The 22,984-nt window shown below is 43.2% G+C and overlaps 1 protein-coding gene across 17 annotated transcripts in view; it reads left to right on the top strand.

Moving 5' to 3' along the window:
* The window catches only part of ATXN2 (ataxin 2), a 735,162-nt gene that overhangs the window by 18,940 nt on the left and 693,238 nt on the right, over window positions 1-22,984 (top strand). Inside the window, exon 1 of one of the 17 annotated variants that reach the window (XM_033955179.1) lies at window positions 6,837-7,105. The exons of the other annotated variants lie outside the window; for them this stretch is intronic. Coding sequence (XP_033811070.1) covers window positions 7,074-7,105 — 32 coding nt within the window. The 5' untranslated portion in view covers window positions 6,837-7,073. Of the gene's footprint in view, window positions 1-6,836; window positions 7,106-22,984 lie in introns of those variants that run through there. 17 annotated transcript variants of the gene reach the window in all.

Raw genomic sequence — 22,984 nt, 5'->3', positions numbered from 1 at the left:
CTGAGGCAGAAACCATATGCTTTCAGTTTTCTGTTCTACACAAGGAAGAGGCAGTGGTCCCTGCAGTATGTTATATGTGTAGAGCTGTGGCTACTGTGTTGCAAGTTGGTCTGACAGGGTGCTGTATCGGAATTAAAAAAATGACTGGTTCTATTAATCCCTGGATGCAGAATATATGGATGCAGAGAAATAGATTGAGAGGACAGATTTTCTATGCTTACAACTCCAGTACACAGAGGATTTTGAACCAGGGATTTCTGTGTGTGTGCATGTGTGTATCTGGGGGGTTGTTGACATTTAGGAGATCGGAGCAGGAAGGTTTAAGGGTATTTGAGCAATTTGTGGAAGATGGGAAAGTGCTTTCTTTCCAAGAGTTAGAAAAGTATTATATAAGAGATACCAATTATTTTTTATATATTCAGGTTAGTTACTATTTAAAGCAGGGAGACAGTTGGATAACAGATGGAGTTGCTTCTGAAAGAGAAATGGAATGATTGGGAGGAAAATGATACTGAAGAGGTTAATCGTGGATCTATATGAGATGGTCAGCAATACTGAACTTGGAAAGTTTAAGTATATGGTGGAGTTGGAAAGGGACCTGGAGGAAATATTGAAATTTCAGACAAACAAAGAAACTATGTGAGGGTTGAGTAGAGCATCAGTATTGATTATAGTTATGAAAAATGGTTATAAAATTAGGCTTATAGGATGCTTGAGAGGCTGCAGAAAATGTTTCCTGAAGCCTGAGGAAGGTGTTGGAAGGCATATAGGCAGGTATTAATACTTTCACATTTGGTGGAAATAGTGAAGAAATTTTGGTAAAAGGTGCAACCTGCAATTAGGGTTCCTTAGCAACAGCAGCAGATGAATCCAGAAACCAATGGGATAGCACACATCTACCAGCAGGTGGAGATAGAGAAACTGATTAACAGGTGGTCCTATTGGCTGACACTCCTCCTGTATCTCCAGTATGCTCTATCTCCCAGCAGGTGATGGTCGCTATTCGAATAGCTCCTGGATTCTGGCTGTGACTGGAACTTTATTTTCTCCTGTTGAGGTTTCTCTTTAGTCTGCCATTCTGTTTCTCCTTTTGAGGTTTTCTCTTCAGTGAGACAGGGGTGTCCGGCTGAACGGTGCCGGCTTTAGGGGTTACACCTGGGCCCCCCCAGGTCCCTGCCTCACCTTCCCTCCATTGCTAGAGGGTCTGACTGGGTCTCGATTTTTTTCTTCTTTCCCTTCTCTGTTAAAAAAAAAAAAAAAAAAAGGAGACCACAGTTGCTACATTCTGCTCTGTTAGTGCTGCACATCCAGCTTTAACTGGCTTCAACCGGCCCTAACAACAAGCTTGTGAGTATGTATGTGTTTTTTTTTACTGTTGTTTGAACTTCAGGTTCTGTTTGGGAGTCTTAGTACTACTGTGGGTTCGGTCAACATACGTTTAAGGAATGGATATTTTATTGAAGCTAAGTTTTATGACTAGAAATCCGTTGAGGGAGCCGGGACTTTCCCGCCCTTTGCATGTACGCGGTTATTTTTAAAGAGGAGGTTAGGATGGAATTAAAATTATGCCTGTTGGGTTGTGGCTGGAGGGCAGTCAGAAGAAATAAGAAAGCGATAGCTGCCTCTTTATTTGCCGAGAGAATCAAGTTGGTCGTTGGGTGGAAGCAGTACCACCAGCCAGAGAACAATGGATCATGAGATTGACAAAAGTGGTATTAATGGAAAAGATCAAATCAGTGTACAAGAGGGTCAAAGTACATCGCATAAACAGGGAACAAAAAACAGCAAGGACCATCAATGATAAATTAGAAAACTTACAAAGAATGGAGAAATTATCTGCGTATGTAGCCTGTCGGGGTCTTCCCAGATACAAAGCTGACAGGCTGCATATGTAGATAATTTTCCATTCTTTGAGAGTTTCTGATTTAGCTTAATGGTGAAGTGACAGGCTCAATTTTCTAATTGCACATTGTTTCTCACTGTATGACTCCTGAGGCAGGTGGTTTCCACCAAAACACGACCCATGTTGGGTCCAACAATAAAATTTTGTTTGTCCCAGATGGGTGATCATTGGTGCTTTTTGTTTCCTGTTAATAGAAAAGGTAATGGTTATAACGAGGGGATCATTGAGGAAGTTTGGAAAGAATTGTAGAGAGAGTGGGGAGACTGTATTCTCTTTACCACAATGAAAGTGAAAGGGGAAAGAGGAGAGAAAAAAAAGCCAAGAGAATAGCATTTTAAAAGATTCTGGACAGTCACATGATGTGGTGAGCTCAGCTGGCTGCATTTTGGCTGAGCTTCTGAGCCCCAGGCCCCATCTGTCCTCATTGGTGCCATTTTTGCTCTTCCCTGGGAACCCAAAGGACAGATTTTGTTCTTTATATGGACAGATACCTGATTAGATCTGAATCTTCAATGAGTTCAAAGAATCAATGGAAAGATAAGGACTGCAAAAAATGCACTTGCCGGCTTTAAATATAGCAGGCCTTGTTGGAGATGCTGCCTTGCCTCTCTCTCCTCTGGCTCTATTGAAAAACGTACCGCTGCGGTTGTGCAGGCCCTGGACCCTTGACTGCATCAACTCTCTGGGCAGTTGTCGGGAGTGGAGATGATGTCTGAGATTTTGTGGTGTACCGGAGAGTTGGAGGTTCGGGTAGCAGCGATTGAAGATACCACGATGTCGACCTCAGAGACTCTGGACTCCCTGCGGGGGAAGCTACATCAGCAGGCTGAGAAGCTGGAAGATCTTGAAAATCGCTCCCGCAGGGACAATATTCAGTTTGTGGGTCTGCCCGAATCCATCCCTGATTCTCGCCTCCTGCCCTTGTTGCAAAATTGGTTACAGGTGGGCCCTCTTCGGTTGGAGCGGGCGCATCATTTGGGGCAGAAGTTTGTTAATCACCAATGGCCCCGTGTCGTCATTGCAAAAATCCACAATGCTGCTTACAAAATAGCCCTAATGCAGTGTTATCGCCTCCAGTGGGATTCACTGAAATATGAGGATCATCCAGTATTCCTGTTTCAGGATTATTCGGCTGCCTTGTAAGACCGATGGCGTAAATTTTCTTCAGTCTGTGTGGCGCTCTCACAGAAGAAGCTTTGATTCACTCTGGCTTATCCTGCTACTTTGCGGATTTTCACTACATTGGGCTGGCGCTCTTTTGAGTCGGTGGAAGATTTGGATGGGGTTTTTTTAATGTTGATATGTTTGGGGTTTTATTTCATTTTGAGCTTTCCTTGGGTGGGTGGTAAGTGGGGGGAGTTGGGAATGGAGAAGAGATGGCATTATTCAAACCTTTTGTAGGTGGGGGTTTTCTGGGTTTTTAAAATTTTATTTTTATTGGGGATTTACCCTTGCTCTTTTTTTTTTTGTGGTGATTTTGGTTTTTTAAAAATTTCTTTTGGGAGTGCGAGAGGTAGAGGGGTTGGGGCTCCTGCTCAGTTCTTTGAGTAGGCTGTTTGGGCTGGGGCCAGGAAACTGTGTTTCATGGGTGTACTTACATTTATTCTCTGTTATGACCCTCCGTAATGTCACCTAAATCCTCAGATCATATATGCATAGCATCCTGGAATGTATCTGGTATTACCGGTATTTCTCCAATAAAATATTCTAAGATTCTGTCCTATCTCAAGCGAAGCTCCGTAGACATAGCCTGCTTGCTTTCTGATATCGAGCATGCTAATTTGAGAAGATTGGGTGGGCCAAATTTCTTATGCTTCTAACCTACAAAAGAAAAGTGAAGTGGCGGTCTTAATTTGGAAGATGCTACCCTGTCAGGTCGTTAGTGTGGCTTCTGATACGTATTGATACTTATTGCTTCGCTTTTCAGTGTTTAACTATTCCTTCCATCTGCTGGTAGTCTATGGTCCTAATACATATGGCTAAACCTCCTTAAACCCGAGCGTAGGTCTGACAAAATAATAGTTCTCCAAAATTATATATGTATAAATATATAAATATATAAATGAATAAATATATATAATTCAATAATCAAGCATATGGGGGTAATGACAAGGACATCAGTATGAGCCCACCATTAGTAATCGGGAAACCTTTGGCTCAGGCAAAATCTCAGAGGTGACAAGCACCAGACATAAGTCTTAAATGAGAAGTGCCCCATACCAGTCAACCCCAAAACCCAAATAATTGAAATTCTTAGAAGAACAATTACAGACCTAACCCTCGAGAAAAAGAATGGATGAAAACATAACAACACATAACCCTTGAAAGACTAAACCACTAAATAAATATACATTACATAAAAAATGAGTAAATTGTGTGAGCATAAATTCTTGTGCAAACCTGAATGATCAGCTAACCTATTATCAAACAGATTATACCTAACATATAATGCACTAAAGAGCATTTAAAAAGAAATTTCCTTATCAAATAAATATATATTAATAATATAACATAAAAATATATATATATATATGTGCAAATATGCGGATATACAAACCCTATAAGTGAGTAAACACTATACAAAGAGTGCCAATATATAAATTATCACTCACTGATAGCAGCAATCAAAACGATAAAGTGCAAATGCTTATATGCTAATATGATCCAACGGCTAAAGTGCAAATGCTTATACTAAACAACATATAACCACTAAAACATGAAATCATACTGCTCATGTATTCAAAGTGCAACAAAAAAACCCCAATACTACAAATTCTATGCACAAACACACACAACCACTCTGAACACTCCACTAAACAATCACCACCATTCAAACCAAAAACATATCACCACTCAACATATCACCACTCAACAGAGCTCCGTTTCGCGTCTTCATCAGGAGCGGGATACAACACAATGAGTTGATAACCCAAAAAGGGGACCGACACCAGATTTATAGGTTATTCGGTCACAAGAAAAAATATATATATGCAGCGTGTACAAATCAAACTGCGCAAAAAGTAAAAAGTAAAGTTTTATACATGAGCAGTATGATTTCATGTTTTAGTGGTTATATGTTGTTTAGTATAAGCATTTGCACTTTAGCCGTTGGATCATATTAGCATATAAGCATTTGCACTTTATCGTTTTGATTGCTGCTATCAGTGAGTGATAATTTATATATTGGCACTCTTTGTATAGTGTTTACTCACTTATAGGGTTTGTATATCCGCATATTTGCACATATATATATATATATTTTTATGTTATATTATTAATATATATTTATTTGATAAGGAAATTTCTTTTTAAATGCTCTTTAGTGCATTATATGTTAGGTATAATCTGTTTGATAATAGGTTAGCTGATCATTCAGGTTTGCACAAGAATTTATGCTCACACAATTTACTCATTTTTTATGTAATGTATATTTATTTAGTGGTTTAGTCTTTCAAGGGTTATGTGTTGTTATGTTTTCATCCATTCTTTTTCTCGAGGGTTAGGTCTGTAATTGTTCTTCTAAGAATTTCAATTATTTGGGTTTTGGGGTTGACTGGTATGGGGCACTTCTCATTTAAGACTTATGTCTGGTGCTTGTCACCTCTGAGATTTTGCCTGAGCCAAAGGTTTCCCGATTACTAATGGTGGGCTCATACTGATGTCCTTGTCATTACCCCATATGCTTGATTATTGAATTATATATATTTATTCATTTATATATTTATATATTTATACATATATAATTTTGGAGAACTATTATTTTGTCAGACCTACGCTCGGGTTTAAGGAGGTTTAGCCAATTCTCTTTTTGTAGTACTATTCAAGCTTATTGGCTATATACCTTTAGGGTTTTCTTTATAACCTAATACATATGAGCATGCCTTTTTTTAGAAGCTCATCCGTTTGGCTTCGCAGGATCCTATTTGTCCATTGCTGGTTGCCGAATAGTATAAAATGCGGCGGTCAGGCTGATTTTTAGGTTGAAGAAATATGATCACATAACACCCTCCTATTGAGTACTGCATTGGCTGCCAATGGAGGCGCGGGTGAAATTTAAGTTTGGTTGCTTCTGTTTTAAGGCTTTGTTTGGTTTAGCTCCCAAATATATACAGACATAAGAGAAACTCACATCTGAATTTTGTTTTTTTGCCTTTTAGAGGATGTAAACTTAAAAAACATCATCAAAATCTTTTTTCATATCAGGCAGCGTTATGGGGTAAGGATTTAGAACAGGGGTGTCTAACCTTTTGGCTTCACTGGGCCGCATTGGTCGAAAAAAATGTTTCACTCTGCAGCAAGATAGAGGAGGGAGCCGGCAAGATGGTAAACACCCGGGGGCAGCAGAGGAAAACACTGCATCGTCCTTGACCGGGGCTGCACAAAATACTTCACTGGGCCGCAGTTTGGACACCCCTGATTTAGAAAAATTGTTTTTGCTTACTGACACTTATGGGGAATTTAGGAGACATCTAAAAACATATCTGTTTTTGACGTATTTAGGCAGCTAATTCATAAAAATTTTATTATGCACTATTTTTAACATTTTAGTGTCTCTAATTATTGGCTTTTAACTTTTTTAGTTCTATTCAACTTCTTTTATTGTGTATTTTTATTTTTTTTAACTATTGTAAACCACATAGAACTTTACGGCCTTGCGGTATATAAACTGATTATTATTATTATTATTATTGTTATGGACCCGCTGGTTGACCGTAACCAGGGGCAGGGTCGCCCGGTATTGGGACCCCGTAAAGGCCTGCCTTACTTTTTGTACAGCGCTGAATCATTTAGATGCTTGGCGCTTGCTTCACCCATTTGATGTTGAATATACCTGTTTCTCACGCTCATAATACACAAACCAGAATTGATTACATTTTTCTTACTGCTGACCTATTTTCTCTGGTCTCTTCTGCCTCTATAGGGTTGTTCGCCTGCTCTGATCATTGTTTGATATGGACGCATTTGAAGTTTACCGGTAATCCAGGAACACACAGACCATGGCATTTCCCTTATCTGATTAATGATGATGGGTTTCATAAATACCTTCTGCAAAAATGGGAGGATTACGAGATGTTTAATGTGCAACACCAATCTGACTCGATCCTGTATTGGGATGTGTTGAAGGCAGTATTATGGGAGATATCATCACTTATGTCTCTGCCCGCAAAGCATGTATTTCTCGGGGTATTGTCACTTTGGAACGTAAGTGTAGGCGCTATAAAGCATCTTATACTGTATCTCTCACTGAAGCTCATAAAGAACTGCCCTTAGTGCATTGCTGCATGAACGTGCTAAACAGTTTTCTTTTCATCGTGCCCATATCTTTCATAGATTCGGTAATAAGCCAGGCCATACTATGGGATCATGTTTTATTAATGTTTTGGAGAAACAGCGGATATTTCAGAAGTTTTCCAGGCCTACTTTTGCCAATTTTATGATGAGGTGCCCTTGGGTGCTTGTTCTCCTATACAGGATTATTTGGTGGACGCTGGGCTCCCGTGACTTACTCCACTGCAGGTGGAAGTCTTGAATGCTTCCCTTACGTGTTTGGAAGTCCAAAAAGTTATTAAGGGTCTTAAAACAGGGCACTGCTCTGGGCTTGGATGGGAATACCCCGGAGTTCTTTAAATTTCTTTCTTATTTGATGTGTGTTCCTTTGGTCCATAGAGGTGCACCAGTTGTTGGTAAGTATGTATTGTTCCAGTGCAGGAAAGGGCTTGATGGAGATAGAGGATATTATGATGCTAGCATATCCCAGGGTCATCTTCCTGACAGAGACAATTTGGCCTTGATCACTTTATTGTTAAAGCCTGGTAAATCCGCCTCTCTTCCTGATTCTTATCTTCCTATTTCTTTACTGAATGTTGACATTAAGATCCTGGCCAAGGTTATGGTGGATAGATTGGCAGCCTTTTTACCTCAGTTGATTTGTCCTGAGCAGGTTGGCTTCGTGCATGGCCAGCAATCTGTCCTTAATGTGTGGAAGATCCTGATGTCCATGTCATACTCTGCTACCTGTGACATCCCTTTGCTCTTGGTGGGCCTTGATGCTGAGAAAGTGTTTGACCAGGTTAGCTGATCATATCTCGGTCATGCATTGGACTTTGTGGGTATGATTGTGTGGTACTTGCAAGCTTTGCATTCTTTGTACACTTCACCTTTGGCTTCATTGTTAGTGAATGGTACAATCACTTCTTCCTTTCCGATCCACCGTGATACATGCCAGGGCTGCGTCTTGCCCCCTTTATTGTTTTTGCTTTATCTGGAACCTTTACTGCACACACTTCAGAAAGATCCTGATGTAGCGGGAGTCTGCTTTTCTTCTGGTGTAGTAAAAATCCTGGCTTTTGCCGATGATGTCCTCCTTGTGCTTACTAATGTTCCTTCTTTATTATCTCATGCTCTGGGGGTTCTGGATGAATTTAGCTGCTATTCTGGGTATCGTTTAAATTCTCATAAATCGGAAGCATTGGCAATTCCTGCTACTTTACGAACTGATTGGGAGGGTGATTTCCCTCTTAAATGGGCAGATGACAAGCTTAAATATCTGGGTATTTGGTTATTCAGATTTATCTGCTTTGTATAGCGTCAATTTAGACCCCTTATTACAATCTACGGAGCTTCGCTTGGGTGTGTGGCAGTCCTTTCGTCTTTCTTTTCGGGGGCGTATTGCCCTTTATAACATGATTATCATTCCACAATGGTTGTATTATTTTCAAATGCTGCCTTTGCTTTGTACTGGTCTTATCCATTCTCGACTTTGTCAAGCACTATGGTGCTTTTTGTGGAATGGTAAGCGTGCTCGCTTAATTTACATTGGTTGTCCATAGCGTGTCGGTTGCAACATATTAATGATTGGTTCAGGGGGACCTCCTCTTGTACCTTTACAGAGGTTGAATTGGAAATCCTTGCATCTTATTCAGTTGGCTCTCTGTTGCAGGCCCTTGAGACCTTTTTCAAATCAGTATTGGCATATTATCCATTATATCGACCAGCTAGAATGGCCTGGAAATGGACTTGTACTACTTTGAAGCTTTCCCATACTAGCTCTCTCTTATTGACTATCAGGGGTAATCCTTCCTTCAGGCCTGGTCTGAAGTCTGCTCAGTTTGCTTCAAGGACACCTCGTGGGCTCCTCTGTCTCCATCAAGTCCTTGCCTGCACCGGAACAATGCATACTTGCCAACAACTGGTACACCTCTATGGACTTACAGTTAATGATATTTTACCTTATCTTCAACTCCGCCACTCATCCGTTCTCTGCCGGTGACTACCTTAACTTTGAATGTATGGACTACATTAAGAACATAAGAACATAAGCAGTGCCTCCGCCGGGTCAGACCATAGGTCCATCCTGCCCAGCAGTCCGCTCCCGCGGCGGCCCAAACAGGTCACGACCTGTCTAAATCACCAGAAGGGGCCCCCATGCCACCTCGGTTTCCTAATTGAGTCCTATCTTCCCATCAAAGTCCTAGCCCTCCGGTCTTGCACCTGCACGACCTGGTTGGGTTTCTACATTTATTTTCTGGTTAGCTTTCTCAGTATCCCATGATCCCTTTATCCCTCAGGAATCCATCCAGTCTCTGTTTGAATCCCTGTACCGTACTCTGCCTGATCACTTCCTCCGGTAGCGCATTCCAAGTGTCCACGACCCTCTGGGTGAAAAAAAACTTCCTTGCATTCGTTCTGAACCTATCTCCCTTCAGTTTCTCCGAGTGCCCCCTCGTACCTGTTGTCCCCTTCAGCCTGAAGAATCTGTCCCTATCCACCCTCTCTATGCCCCTCATGATCTTGAAGGTCTCTATCATATCACCCCTGAGCCTCCTTTTTTCCAGAGAGAAGAGCCCCAGCCTATCTAACCTCTCAGCATATGAGTAGTGTTCCAGCCCTCTTACCAGTTTCGTTGCTCTCCTTTGGACTCTCTCAAGTACCTCCATGTCTTTCTTGAGGTACGGCGACCAATATTGAACGCAGTATTCCAGATGCGGACGCACCATCGCTCGATACAGTGGCATGATGACTTCCCGCGTCCTGGTAGTTATGCCCCTCTTTATGATGCCCAGCATCCTGTTGGCTTTTTTTGAGGCCGCTGCGCACTGTGCAGATGGCTTCAGTGATGCATCCACCAGCACCCCCAAGTCTCTCTCAAGATTGCTTTCTCCCAACAATGCCCCCCCCAATTTGTAGTTGAACAACGGGTTCTTTTTCCCTATATGCATGACTTTGCATTTTTCCACGTTAAAGCGCATTTGCCATTTGTTTGCCCAGTCTTCCAGCTTGTCTAGGTCCCTTTGCAGGTCCTCACACTCCTCCCTGGAGTTAACTCTGCCGCACAGTTTCGTATCGTCTGCAAATTTTATAACCTCGCACTTTGCCTCTTTTTCCAGGTCATTGATAAATATGTTGAAGAGTAACGGCCCCAGCACCGATCCCTGTGGCACACCGCTCGTGACTCCCCGCCAGTCAGAATATTGGCCCTTTACTCCGACCCTCTGCAGTCTACCCGACAGCCAGTGCTCGATCCATCTGTGCACATCCCCTCCCACCCCGTGATTCCACAGTTTCCTAAGCAGCCTTTCATGTGGTACCTTGTCGAAAGCCTTTTGAAAATCGAGGTAAATGATGTCGATGGGTTCCCCATTGTCCACCTGACTGCTTATTCCCTCAAAGAAGTACAGAAGGTTCGTTAGGCACGACCTTCCCTTACAGAATCCGTGCTGGCTTGTTCTCAGTAGGCCATTTCTCTCAATGTGCTCACAAATGCCGTCTTTTATCATAGCTTCCACCATCTTCCCTATAATTGAAGTCAGGCTCACCGGCCTGTAGTTCCCGGGGTCACCCCTCGATCCCTTCTTGAATATAGGTGTGACATTCGCCAATTTCCAGTCCTCTGGTACCTCTCCAGTTTTCAAGGATAGGTTACAAACATGCTGGATTGTGCCCGCTATTTCTTGTCTTAGTTCCTTCAGAACCCTTGGGTGGATCCCGTCCGGACCCGGTGATTTGCCGCATTTTAATCTGTCTATCTGTTTGAGGACATCCTCCTTACTGACCTCTATATGCTCTAATTTTTCAGCCTGTTCCCCACTCATGAGCTCCTCTGAGTCTGGTATATTAGATGTGTCTTCTCTCGTGAAAACTGACGAGAAGAACGTGTTCAACCTCTCAGCTACCTCTTTATCCTCCTTAATCACTCCCTTCCTTTCCCCATCGTCCAGCGGCCCCACCTCCTCTCTCGCTGGTCGTTTCCCCTTTACGTAACTGAAGAATGCCTTGAAGTTTTTTGCTTGAAAGAAACCTTTTGCCTGGAAGCGCAATCTGAAACCTTTTCGCTTCCACCATAAATTTTTATTGGAATCAGCACCCAGTATTGACTTTCCTTCCTTGGGAGTGTGGTGGTCTGCTGACCTGTCTGTTCCGATTAACTACTATGCTACAATCTGCCCTTAAAGCTGCGTCACAGCATTGGACATCAGTTCCTATGTTTGAATTTCAATATAAGAGGGCACATCAAGCGAACTTGAGCCCGGATGCCTGTTGCCCGAAATGTCACTGGACACCTGTGATGTTGGGTCATGTTTTATTTGTGTCCCAAGATTCTGCACTTTTGGAAGCTTTTACACGCTCATAATTCCACCTTATGGAAGACTGTGTTCCTCACCTTAGTCGTCTTTTTTTCACTTTCCACTTTGACACATCCTTTTCCTAAGGGCCTGAGGAGTTTTTTTGCAACGTGCGCTTTTGTTGGCCAAGAAACTGATTCTGTTACATTGGCTGGACTCTGCACCTCCCTCAGTCTCTGAATGGCATATGCTGATGCTCCATCAATTGAAAATGGAACGTATGGTTGTCGCTGATATGGATTCTGTAAAGGGCCTTCAGCTCCAAACTGTCTGGGAACCCTATTGGTCTTCTTTAACCATGTATGCTCATAGCAATGTCCTGAATCTCTAATTGAATGTTTTTCTATTTTGCCTTTTGACCGGGATGCCCCCCCCTCTCTCTTTCCTCATATTTTTTATAACATTTATATTATTATTATTTTTTTATATATAACAATTTTTATTGATGACAAAAGAGAAAAAATTACAGCCGTTCAATTCAACAATACAACAGCAAAAGTCATACATTTTACAATACAGATGAACCCCGTCCCCCATTCCCCAAAATACAATAAAATCCACAAGATACAGAAACCCTTCAAATAAATTTATTATTATTATTTTTTTTTTGTGGATGTGTGGGTGGTTGTAGGGTGGTTGGGGTTTAATATATACCTTGTTCAGACACATTGCTTTGCTGTTTTTGCTTGTATACCTTGTACTATTTTGTTTGATCAATGAAAAGGATTTGAAATAAAAAGATTCTGAGTTAATTAATTGTGTATATTTGATATAACATAAAGGTGGGTTGTGATTCTCTGTAATGTTAAATACTGTCAGAGAAAGGTAGGGGGCAATTGGGGGAAAGTTTAAAAATATCCAGATTGGTGAAGTGAATCGCTGCAGTAAAATCACCAAAATGTAGTGAAGAAAAAAATACCTCAGTATAGACTGCACACAACTAATAACAGCAATAAGCTCAAAAATAATAATAATAATAACTTTATTCTTCTATACCGCCACAATCTTGCGACTTCTAGGTGGTTTACAATCAAGAGTGCTGGACATTCAGCGAAATACAATAAGTAGATATTCAGAGGAGATCAGAGACCTCAGGAGGCAATAGTATAGAAATACAATTTGCTGAGCGAAAATGTAATATGTACATTTTAGTAGGTAATGTCCGACAGGACCTGTTGGGGATAAATAGCAATGTAAAGTTACGATAAGATGAAGATAACAGATAATATTTATAACAGTGCTGTAAGTTCAGGTGGAATAGGGAGGGGGGAGGGAGAGGGAGAGCGGGTCAATTGTTTAGGTATTTCTGGAACAGGTATGTTTTTAGGCGTTTCCTGAATTCCCCATATGTAGTGGGCGAAAGCAGTTGGTCTAGGTCTTTGCCCCATAGGACTGCTTGGTGAGAGAGAAGGTGTTCGTGGTGTTTTTTCATTTTGCAGCCTCTAACTGGAGGGGAAATGAGTTTTGGGTGTGGGTTTCTCATTAGTTTGTTATTAGAAAATGTGAAAAGGTCCGTTATGTACTTGGGGGTTGAAGCAGAGGCAGGCAAATTTAAACCTTACTCGGGCAGTTTAATCATTGGTCATAAAAAAACCTCTACAGTACTTGTCGTATCAACAATCGCTGCAAATGAATCGCCAACATCGCATCCGGGCTGTCTCTCTTTTATATCAAAATTTGCAGGAACAATTAGCCGCCATCTTCATCATAAACAGACATCCTGCTTCCATGTCCCAACAGGAGTATAGCACTGGTAGCCGCTATAACATTGAATCTCTTTTGGATCTCCTCTGAAGATGCGTTTTTTGCAAAACAGGGTACTTCTGTTGGGACACTGGAAGCAGGACGTTTGTTTATAATGAAGAAGATGGCTGTTTGCATTGGAGATAAGTGATTGTTCCTGCAAATTTTAATATACAAGAGAGACTGCCCGGATGCGATGTTGGCGATTCATTTGCAGCAATTTGTTGATATTACAATTACTGTAGTGGAGTTTTTTTATGACCAGTGATTAAGCTGCATCTGCTATTTTTGAGCTTATTGCTGTTATTGGTTATGTGCAGTCTGTACTGGGGTCTCTTTTTCTCCACTATTTTTGGTAATTTTACTGCAGCGATTCACTTCACCAATCTGGAAGAGAGTAGAGAAGTTTTGTTGGATATGTTATTGGTTACTTGTCTACTCTAACCCTATTTTGATTGGTCTGAAGGGGAACATTTAAAAACCATTGTGAGTACTGAATGTTGCAGAACTTGTCCACTGAACCCTTTTAGTCTCTAGTGGTTGCAGAAATGGGCTGAGGGTTCTGGTCTTGAAATATGTATAGGTAGTATTGCAGTAGGGCTATTCTGGAGCACTGCTTAGAGAGAGAGAGAGAGAGATGCATGGACCCTATAAAATGTGTGTAAGTAATACCAAGCTGCAGGAGTAAGCCAGCAACTTATTTAAGAAAATGCTTTATTTCATCACGGAAGGCTAACAGTAGGCTAGGGGGCATCTGTTTGGATTTTGGGGATTGAATGTATCTGATAGTGTATCACTGCACCTGTACTGTGAAAGTGATATGTGATACCTGGATGCAAGTAGGCAGGAACTGTTAATCACAGAGGATCAGTTGTCTTTTTTTTTAATTTTTAATTTTTTTATTGAGCAGTTTCTTCCTGTTTCTTTTAGATCATTTGTAACTCAGGCTGGGTTGTGGCAATATAAGCTTTTATTTTTTCAATCATCTAGGGATTTGCACACTTGTTTATAACACTCCTACCCACTTCCCCCAACAGTCGGTGTTTTCTGGACTGGGGGCTATGTACCAGTACTCCTTACAGTCTGCAATCAAGTCTCTAGATGTCACCCTAAAAATCAGGCATGTCCAACTCCGAACAGGTCGTGATATACCGTATTTTTCACTCCATAAGACGCACCCTAGATTTAGAGGAGGAAAACAAGAAAAAAAACCCATTCTGAACCAAATTCTGTACTAATATATACCAGGCTGTGTACCTAGCCCCCTCCCTCCCAGGTCCTACACCTCGTCCCCCCTCTCTGCCAGGCTTTGTACTCTGTCCCCCCTCCTCTCCCTGTCTAACACCAGCTCTGGCAGGAATTTCAAACTAAACAAATAGGGCTGTAGGAACCTGTTTAAATTTATCTCATATTATTTGAAATTAGTCACACTGTACTTTTACATCTCATTTCTTCTTTTATAGTCGGATTCAACCACTTTACATCCTTATTTAATTTGTACATACATCTTCAATTCATTAAAAAACAAACAAACTATAAACTAGGAGGGTGGTATATAATACAATGTAAACTGATAGGTTTTTTTTTTTAATGAATTGAAGATGTATATACAAATTAAATAAGGATATAAAGTGGTTGAATCTGACTATAAAAGAAGAAATGAGATGTAAAAGTACAGTGTGACTAATTTCAAATAATATGAGATAAATTTAAACAGGTTCTTACAGCCCTATTTATTTAGATTTTTTTGAATTTGGGTAGGAATTTTTGTGTAAAAGATCCATTTTCGTTTTTGTTTTAGAAATTTCAAATCTGACATATTGTAATTACAAAACAGAAAATAAAATCATTTTTTCTACCTTTTGTTGTCTGGTCATTATTCAAATCATGTTGTGGTCCCAGACTCTGGTTGTCTTCTGATAACTCGCTTGCCAGGGTCTCCTTTTTTCTTCTTCCCTTTCCTCCATCCCGGCAGCTGAAGACAGGCACCTCCCCCAGTGGTCTGAGACAGGAGGCAGGAGAGGCCCAGAGGCCAAAGAGGGGCCCAACAGCCAAAAACAACCATCCAGGAAGAAGGCAGGCCATGAAGAAGGCAGGCCATGATATCAGCATCAATCCAATCGTGACACTCAGGCAGGCCCCGCTAGCACCAATCAACCGCACAACCATCTCCAGGCACAGTGCAGCTCCGCCAATGTGAAAAGGAGCCACATCGAAATCGGAGCCCCATATGGCTGTGTTGCAACCACCAACGTCCATTCACATTCCCTCCACCCAGGGCCCTGTTTCAGCACCTTCAGGGGATGTGCACCGCAGTTCCCTGCCGTTCACAGATCAAAAGAAGTCGGCGGAGATTGGAGAGAAACCTTTGTAGTAGGCAGAGGCGAACAGGATCGCTACACCTTCTCCTCCTGCCTCAACTACGCCGCAGAACACATCTGACTTGAGGTCCGTTCAAGGAAAGAAACAGCCTCAACAGTCAGGGAAGGTTGTCGCGGACCAAGCTTCAGCCTCGTGATCCTTCCCCACCTCTGCCCTGTACCACACTCTCAGAACACTTACATCCACCTAATCTGCTGCCTCTAAACAGCCCTACCGCCACCGTAGCATGTTCCCTCTGCTGTGGTCATGCCTCTCCTCTGACATACAGGACCGCAGTAGAGGGAAAGTGCTACAGTGGCAGCAGGGCTGTGATTTCAACATGGCTCCTTTTAACATTGGCAGAGCTGCGCTGCACCTGATGGAGGGAGGAAAGGAATGGAGGCCCTGCGGGTCTTGATTTAAAGGTTCGGGGGAGGGGGGGGCAAAAGGTTGGTTATATTCGCTCCATAAGACACACCCTGTAGTCTGGGATCTCAATGTGGTTCTCTCCGCCTTAATGAAGCCTCCGTTTGAACCTTTGGCTTCGACTCCTTTCAAGTTTCTCACGTGGAAAGTGGTCTTCCTTATTGCTCTAACCTCTGCCAGGAGGGTCAGTGAGCTACATGCACTAGTTGCGGATCCACCTTTTACAACTTTTCATCATGACAAGGTGGTTCTGCGTACACATCCAAAGTTTCTCCCTAAGGTTGTCTCTGAATTCCATCTCAACCAATCTATTGTTCTGCCTGTCTTCTTTCCGAAACCTCACTCGCATTCTGGAGAACAGGCTCTGCATACTTTGGACTGTAAGAGGGCTCTAGCTTACTATTTAGCGCGTACTAAGCCCCACAGATCAACTCCCCAACTCTTTCTTTTCTTTTTTTCTGAATAAATTGGGACGTCCTGTTTCTAAACGTACGTTGTCTAATTGGCTTGCAGCGTGCATTTCTTTCTGTTATGCTCAGACCGGACTGACACTGGAAGGTTCTGTCACGGCCCATAGAGTTAGAGCTATGTCAGCATCTGTAGCTTTCCTCCATTCCACTCCTATTGAGGAAATCTGCAAGGCTGCTACTTGGTCCTCAGTTCATACTTTTACATCTCACTATTGTCTGGATGCATTCTCCAGAAGGGATGGACACTTCGGCCAATCTGTTTTGCAAAATTTGTTTTCCTAATGGCCAACCTTCCCTCCATCCCTCTTTTTGTTAGCTTGGAGGTCACCCATCAGTCAAGAATATGCTGCCTGCTTGTCCTGGGATAAAGCACAGTTACTTACCGTAACAGGTGTTATCCAGGGACAGCAGGCAGATATTTTTGCGTCCCACCCACCTCCCCGGGTTGGCTTCTTAGCTGGCTTATCCTAACTGGAGACCACGCACCTCTGTCGGGCGGGAAGGCACTCGCGCGGTGCGCAGTGTCGCGCGGTGCGGCCTACTAGAACTTTCCAAGTTCTTAGAGTGCAATCACTCTAAAATTGTCCGTACCGGGGCTCCGTCGGTGCCGTCACCCATCAGTCAAGAATATCTGCGTGCTGTCCCTGGATAACACCTGTTATGGTAAGTAACTGTGCTTTCTGTACCCGCTGGAGGCGCTTGAGATCTTTTTTGGCTACTCCATTAAATAGGGAGTTGCAGTAATCCATCTTGGAGAGGACATAGGCGTAGAGGAGTTGGGCTAGGTGGATATTTAAGGTTTGATCCTTCTGAGTTGGCGGTGGTATAGAAGGAGGTAGAGACTACTTGAGATATGTAGGTGGACAGGGACAGGTGGCTGTCTAATGTTACTCCTAGGCTGCGTACCTGATCTGCTGCTGTTAATAAGGTGGAGTCCCATGATAGTGTAGAGCGTGTGTATTTGGTACTTTTTTCCTGGCTGGATGTATGAAGGCCAAATCTGCTACGTTAGTATAAACACTGGCTGAATCTGGTCCAAAACTGTCACTGTCTAAAGTATTAAAGATCAACAGGAACTGAAGACTTCTGGATAATGTGCAATACAAGGACTGGAGATGCCAAAACCATACGTTAAGTTCTAAAAGTAAAAATAAAAATTCATCATACTGGCACCAATAATCAAATACCACCTAACAATCAAAAAACTCAAACACCTGTCCAGCAAACCAGTTAAAATCAAATACTGCCAAACAAGTTCAAATACCACCACACACGATTTAATATATTCTGCACACAGTGTAGAATCAACGCAAAGGCAAGGCAAAATAAAATTGCAGTGTAGAATCAATGCAGAGGCTAGGCAAAATAAAATTGCAGAGGCAATCAAAAGTCACAGTGGTTTGAACCAATTTGAAGGCAAGGCATAGCCAAGTTAGAACAAAATTGGAAAAGCCCGCCAAAATCACCAAATTCTTGACACTTTGTTGTGTTTGCCCAAAAACGTTTAATGAAAGCGAACTATAAAGTGACCAGCACACGACACAACTAATACAGTAAGTGTATTCAGGTAAAGCCAGGACGAATGGGTATCACCCGGTATATAACACACTTCTAAGGAGTGTTGGGGCAGGTGCAGGAATGGGTGATTCTGAGAGGCAGGAGACGAGGTATGACTCCGGGCCTGTGGCTTATTGTTGCGGGGTGTGGGTGGCGGTGGCCCCTTGGGGTACCCACAAACTATTGGCACAAAAACAAGCAGTGCCCCCAATACACTTGCAGGCAAGATTCCCGCAGATAGAGAAAAAAGACAGGCAAAGGATCAGCAGCAGTGGCAAGCGCTCGGCAGATGACCTGCTGGCACGAGCTCTCTCCTAGCGGTGGGGCGAGCTGCTGGAGAGATGGAGCCAGGTGGGGCTACCTCTGACCCCTCTTCGCGATCTACCTGTTGAACATGGCTGCTATAGAAAATGCCACCAAATGATGTATATTATTTTAGTTATTCATAGTCCGGAACTTTCATTAAGTGTCCCAAATAATTGTAAACTGGAATTAAAGATTAATTGGTATATGAAATATGAAGTAATTTTGAAAATCTACGGCTGATGATGAGAGCCCACATAATTCTTTGCTGTATAAAAATATATATTAGGGTTGGAGTGGTGGGGCTGAAACCGTTTTAGAAAAATTAAAAGATATATACACTCCAGAATGTTTGGAGGATTTGGGATGCTATAGAAAATGGGTATGACTGTCCTCTAGTTGCCTTCACAGAATCCTCTGTTGAGCTGGGGAGCAGAAGACTCAACTTAGTGATAAAATTAAGTATCTTCAGCAGTGTAGTTCATATTGATTTATTATGTGATGTTATATTAATCCAGATTTTATATTCTGCCTTTACCTATTCAGTTCAAGGTCGGATTACATTACAAGAGGTTGGGTCAGTTACCCAGGAAGTTACAATGGATAGATTGACATGGACATTCAATAGGGTTGCTAGTTCAAGTATATCAGTACAACTATTATAGTTAGGTCATAGTTTCAAATACATAGTTACAAGTAGGTCATTATTGGCTCTTTGTTTGTCCCAGGAGTTGCATTAGACCAGCGGTCTCAAACTCGCGGCCCATGGGCCGCATGCAACCCCCCAGGTGCTATTTTGCAGCCTGCAGTCTTGTTCGCGATCTTGCACTCTGGGCAGGAAGAGAGGCTCCAGTGCCAGCTGACTTGCAACTTCCTGCTGCTGTCACATATCTGCCAAAGGCAGCAGGAAGTTACAAGTCAGCTGATGCCGGCATGATCTCGCACACTGGGCAGGAAGAGAGGCTCCGGTGTTGGCGTCAGCTGACTTGCAACTTCCTGCTGCCGTCGCGTACAGACTGCGGCTGCAAAATACAGGTATTGCTGGACAGGGGAGGAAGGCAGGGAGAAGAAGGGGTACTGTTGGGACAAGGGGAGTAGGGAAGGAAGAAGAAGTAAGAACATAAGAAGTTGCCTCTGATGGGTCAGACCAGGGGTCCATCGCGCCCAGCAGTCCGCTTCCGCGGCGGCACATCAGGTCCATGACCTGTAAGTGATCCTATGTCTAAAACCCTTTAATCCCCATTTTTCTTCTATCTATACCCTTTCATGATCCTATCTCTACCTCCTATCTATATCCCTCAATCCCCGTATCCTTCAGGAACTTGTCCAATCCCTCTTTGAATCCCCTTAATGTACTCTGTCCTATCACATCCTCCGGAAACGCATTTCAGATGTCCACCACCCTCTGAGTGAAGAAAAATTTCCTAGCATTGGTTCTAAACCTGTCCCCTTTCAATTTCTCCGAGTGCCCCCTTGATCTTGTAGTTTCCAGTAGGCTGAAGAATCTGTCCCTTTCTACCTTCTCTATGCCCTTCATGATCTTGTAAGTCTCTATCATGTCTCCTCTGAGTCTTCGCTTCTCCAGGGTGAAGAGCCCCAGCCTTTCTAGCCTCTCTGCGTATGAAAGGTTTTCCATACCTTTTATCATTCTTGTTGCTCTTCTCTGAACCCTCTCAAGTATCTCCATGTCTTTCTTTAGGTACGGCGACCAATATTAGACATAGTACTCCAGATGTGATTGTACCATCGCGCAGTACAGCGGCATGATGACTTCCTTCGTTCTGGTTGTAATACCCTTCTTAATAATACCCAGCATTCTTCTGGGTACCTGGTGGCGTTACTTCACTTGAGATTCTCCCGCACCTGTGGCTTTGTGAGCTCTGGTGTCTTTGTTTTAGTGGCTAGATGGATGTGAGTGGCATGGGCTGGTCTGATGTGCTGTGTATGTGGGCTCCCTTGTTTGGGGTGGGTATTTAGTGGGTGGGTTCGGAAGAGGGTGGGATTGGGACTGGGGGGACTTGGGGCCCTGTCACATCTTTGCGTGACTTCTTCTCCTTTCTGCTTTAGTGGAATGGAGTGTGGGATTGTGGGGGGAATGGGGGGAAATTGGGCTTGGGGGGTTGGGGATGGGGTTTGTTGGGATAGGGGGGTGGGTTGTCTGTTTGGGGATGGGGAGTCCTCTTTTGGTCTGAGGGTTTTGGTTTTCTAAATAATTGTCTTGTTTTTGTTAACAGTCTCGGGCTGCTGGGTATATTGGATCACACTGCTCTGGGTGGGGCTGGGCTCCTGGGGCGGTCTCTCACTTTTTCTTTCACTTTCATGCATCTCTTTTTAGGCTTGTTTCTTGGAATGTTGGGGGCATTACCTCGCCGGTTAAGCGATCTAAAATCTTGGCTGCCTTACAGCGTTATCACTCGGATATTGCTTGCTTACAGGAAACTCGGCTGACGGACGCGGAACATCTTAAGTTAGCTCGTTCCTGGGTGGGAGAGGTTCATTTCGCCTCCTCTTCGGGTCGTCATGGTGGTGTTGCGGTGTTGATTCGTAAATCCTCTCCCCTTGGTGTGCATCTTCTTGACAAAGATGTCGATGGTAGATACTTGCTTTGGCGTTTGACCTTGGGGGATCGCTCTTACCTCTTACTTGTGGTTTACGGCCCTAACTTGTCGGAATCTGGTTTTTTACAACGATTGACCAGTCTCTGTTCGCGTTTTTTCCGGGGCTCCATTTCTAATAGTGGGAGACTTTAATTTGGTTCTGGACCCTACCTTAGATAAGTCTAGTTCCCCTCCTGTATCTTTGGGAGCTGAGGGTCGTCTTCTCTCCGATTTTTGTGCTACTTTTTCAATGTTTGATCCTTGGCGACTTTTTCATCCTGAAGTTAGGGATTATACTCACCTTTCTCGGGCCCATAATACCTGGTCCCGGATAGATTATATTTTTCTTTCTTCAACTTTGTTTTCTTCGGTGCTTTCCGCTGAGATTGGTCCCTTGAATATCTCTGATCACGCGCCTATTTGGGTGGACGTTTACCTTGATGTTACGTATTCTAGAACGCCTCATTGGCGCTTCCCGTCCTACCTCGCTCATGATAAGGAATTTCAAACCTTTTTGTTGGCACAATGGGAGGACTATGTTACTAATAATGCTCCCCATCAAGATAATCCTGTTTTATTTTGGGAAGCCGCCAAGACTGTACTTCGAGGACACATTATATCCTTTCTGAGCGCCCGCAATAAACATATCCATGGTGGTATCATTACCTTGGAACGGGTCTTACGTGTTGCTAAGCGGTCTTTTCAATCTCGCCCTTCCATGCAGACTAGAGAACGTTATCTGTCAACTCAGGCAGCTCTCAATTCTTTGCTTCATTCTTGTTCTCAAAAATGGGCAGCTCACTATAATCATCGATTTCAGCGCTTTGGGAATAAGCCTGGGCGCCTTATGGCACGTTTGGTGAAAGCTACAACCTGCAAGAAACTGATTTTGTCGCTTCGGGCTCCGGGTGGGGGCACAGTGACTAGTCAGGCGGATGTGTCTGCTGTTCTTTTTGATTTCTTCCGTCATTTATATGATATGCCTGCTACTGTCTCTCCAGATTTGCTGACTGACTACCTTCATTCTTCGGGCCTTCCGGTTTTACCAGAGGCGGTCACGTCTTCCCTTAATCGACCATTTCGTGCGGCGGATTTAGAAACTGCGATTAAGGCCCTTCGCTCGGGTAAGGCCCCGGGCCCGGATGGCTTCTCGGGCGAATTTTATCGCCTTCTTTCTTCCCATGTTTGTGGTCCCTTACTGGCTTATTTCAATGCCGCTATTGCTAAGGGTTCGTTTCCGCGTTATGCTAACGAGGCTCTTATTACCTTGTTATTGAAACCTGGTAAAGCGGCAGATGACCCGGGTTCCTATCGGCCGATCTCTTTGATCAACGTGGACCTTAAGCTTCTCTCTCGCATGTTGGCTGATCGCTTGGCTCCTCATCTCCCCATTCTTATTCACGACGACTAGGTTGGATTTGTTCGGGGCCGTCAATCGGTTAGCAATATTCGCAAGGTTCTCTTTGCTCTCGCCCATTGTAGTTCCAATAGCATACCGGCTTTGTTTGTCAGTCTTGATGCGTCCAAAGCTTTCGATAGTGTTGTTTGGTCTTTTTTGTTTAGTTCTCTAGAATATATCGGTTTGGGTGGCTTTTATCTTGATGCGATTAGATCACTCTATTGTAACCCGAGGGCTTCCCTTTTGATTAACGGGACCAGGACTGATTCTTTTCCTATTTTTCGAGGTACTCGGCAGGGCTGCCCCCTTTCCCCCTTACTTTTTCTGATTGCTTTGGAATCGTTGCTTTGTACTCTTAGGGGATTTGCTGCGGTTCAGGGCCTCCGAGTTGGGGGGATCGAGTTGAAGACTCTTGCTTTTGCCGATTATTTGTTCTTAATCCTCACTTGACCTGAGGTTTCTCTGCCTATTGCGTTAGATCTTCTTTCTGAGTTTGGTTTTTACTCTGGTCTCTCACTTAATTTGGATAAGTCCTTTGCTTTGCCCTCTTCCCCTGACCTTCGTCACTCTTGGAGGGGGGTGTTCCCCCTTCGATGGGCTGA

Source organism: Geotrypetes seraphini, chromosome 8 (assembly GCF_902459505.1).
Source record: "Geotrypetes seraphini chromosome 8, aGeoSer1.1, whole genome shotgun sequence".
In the NCBI taxonomy this organism is placed as follows: Eukaryota; Metazoa; Chordata; class Amphibia; order Gymnophiona; family Dermophiidae; genus Geotrypetes; species Geotrypetes seraphini.
The sequence above is the reverse complement of the archived record's forward strand: the minus strand, read 5'-3'. Positions and strand labels throughout refer to the sequence as shown.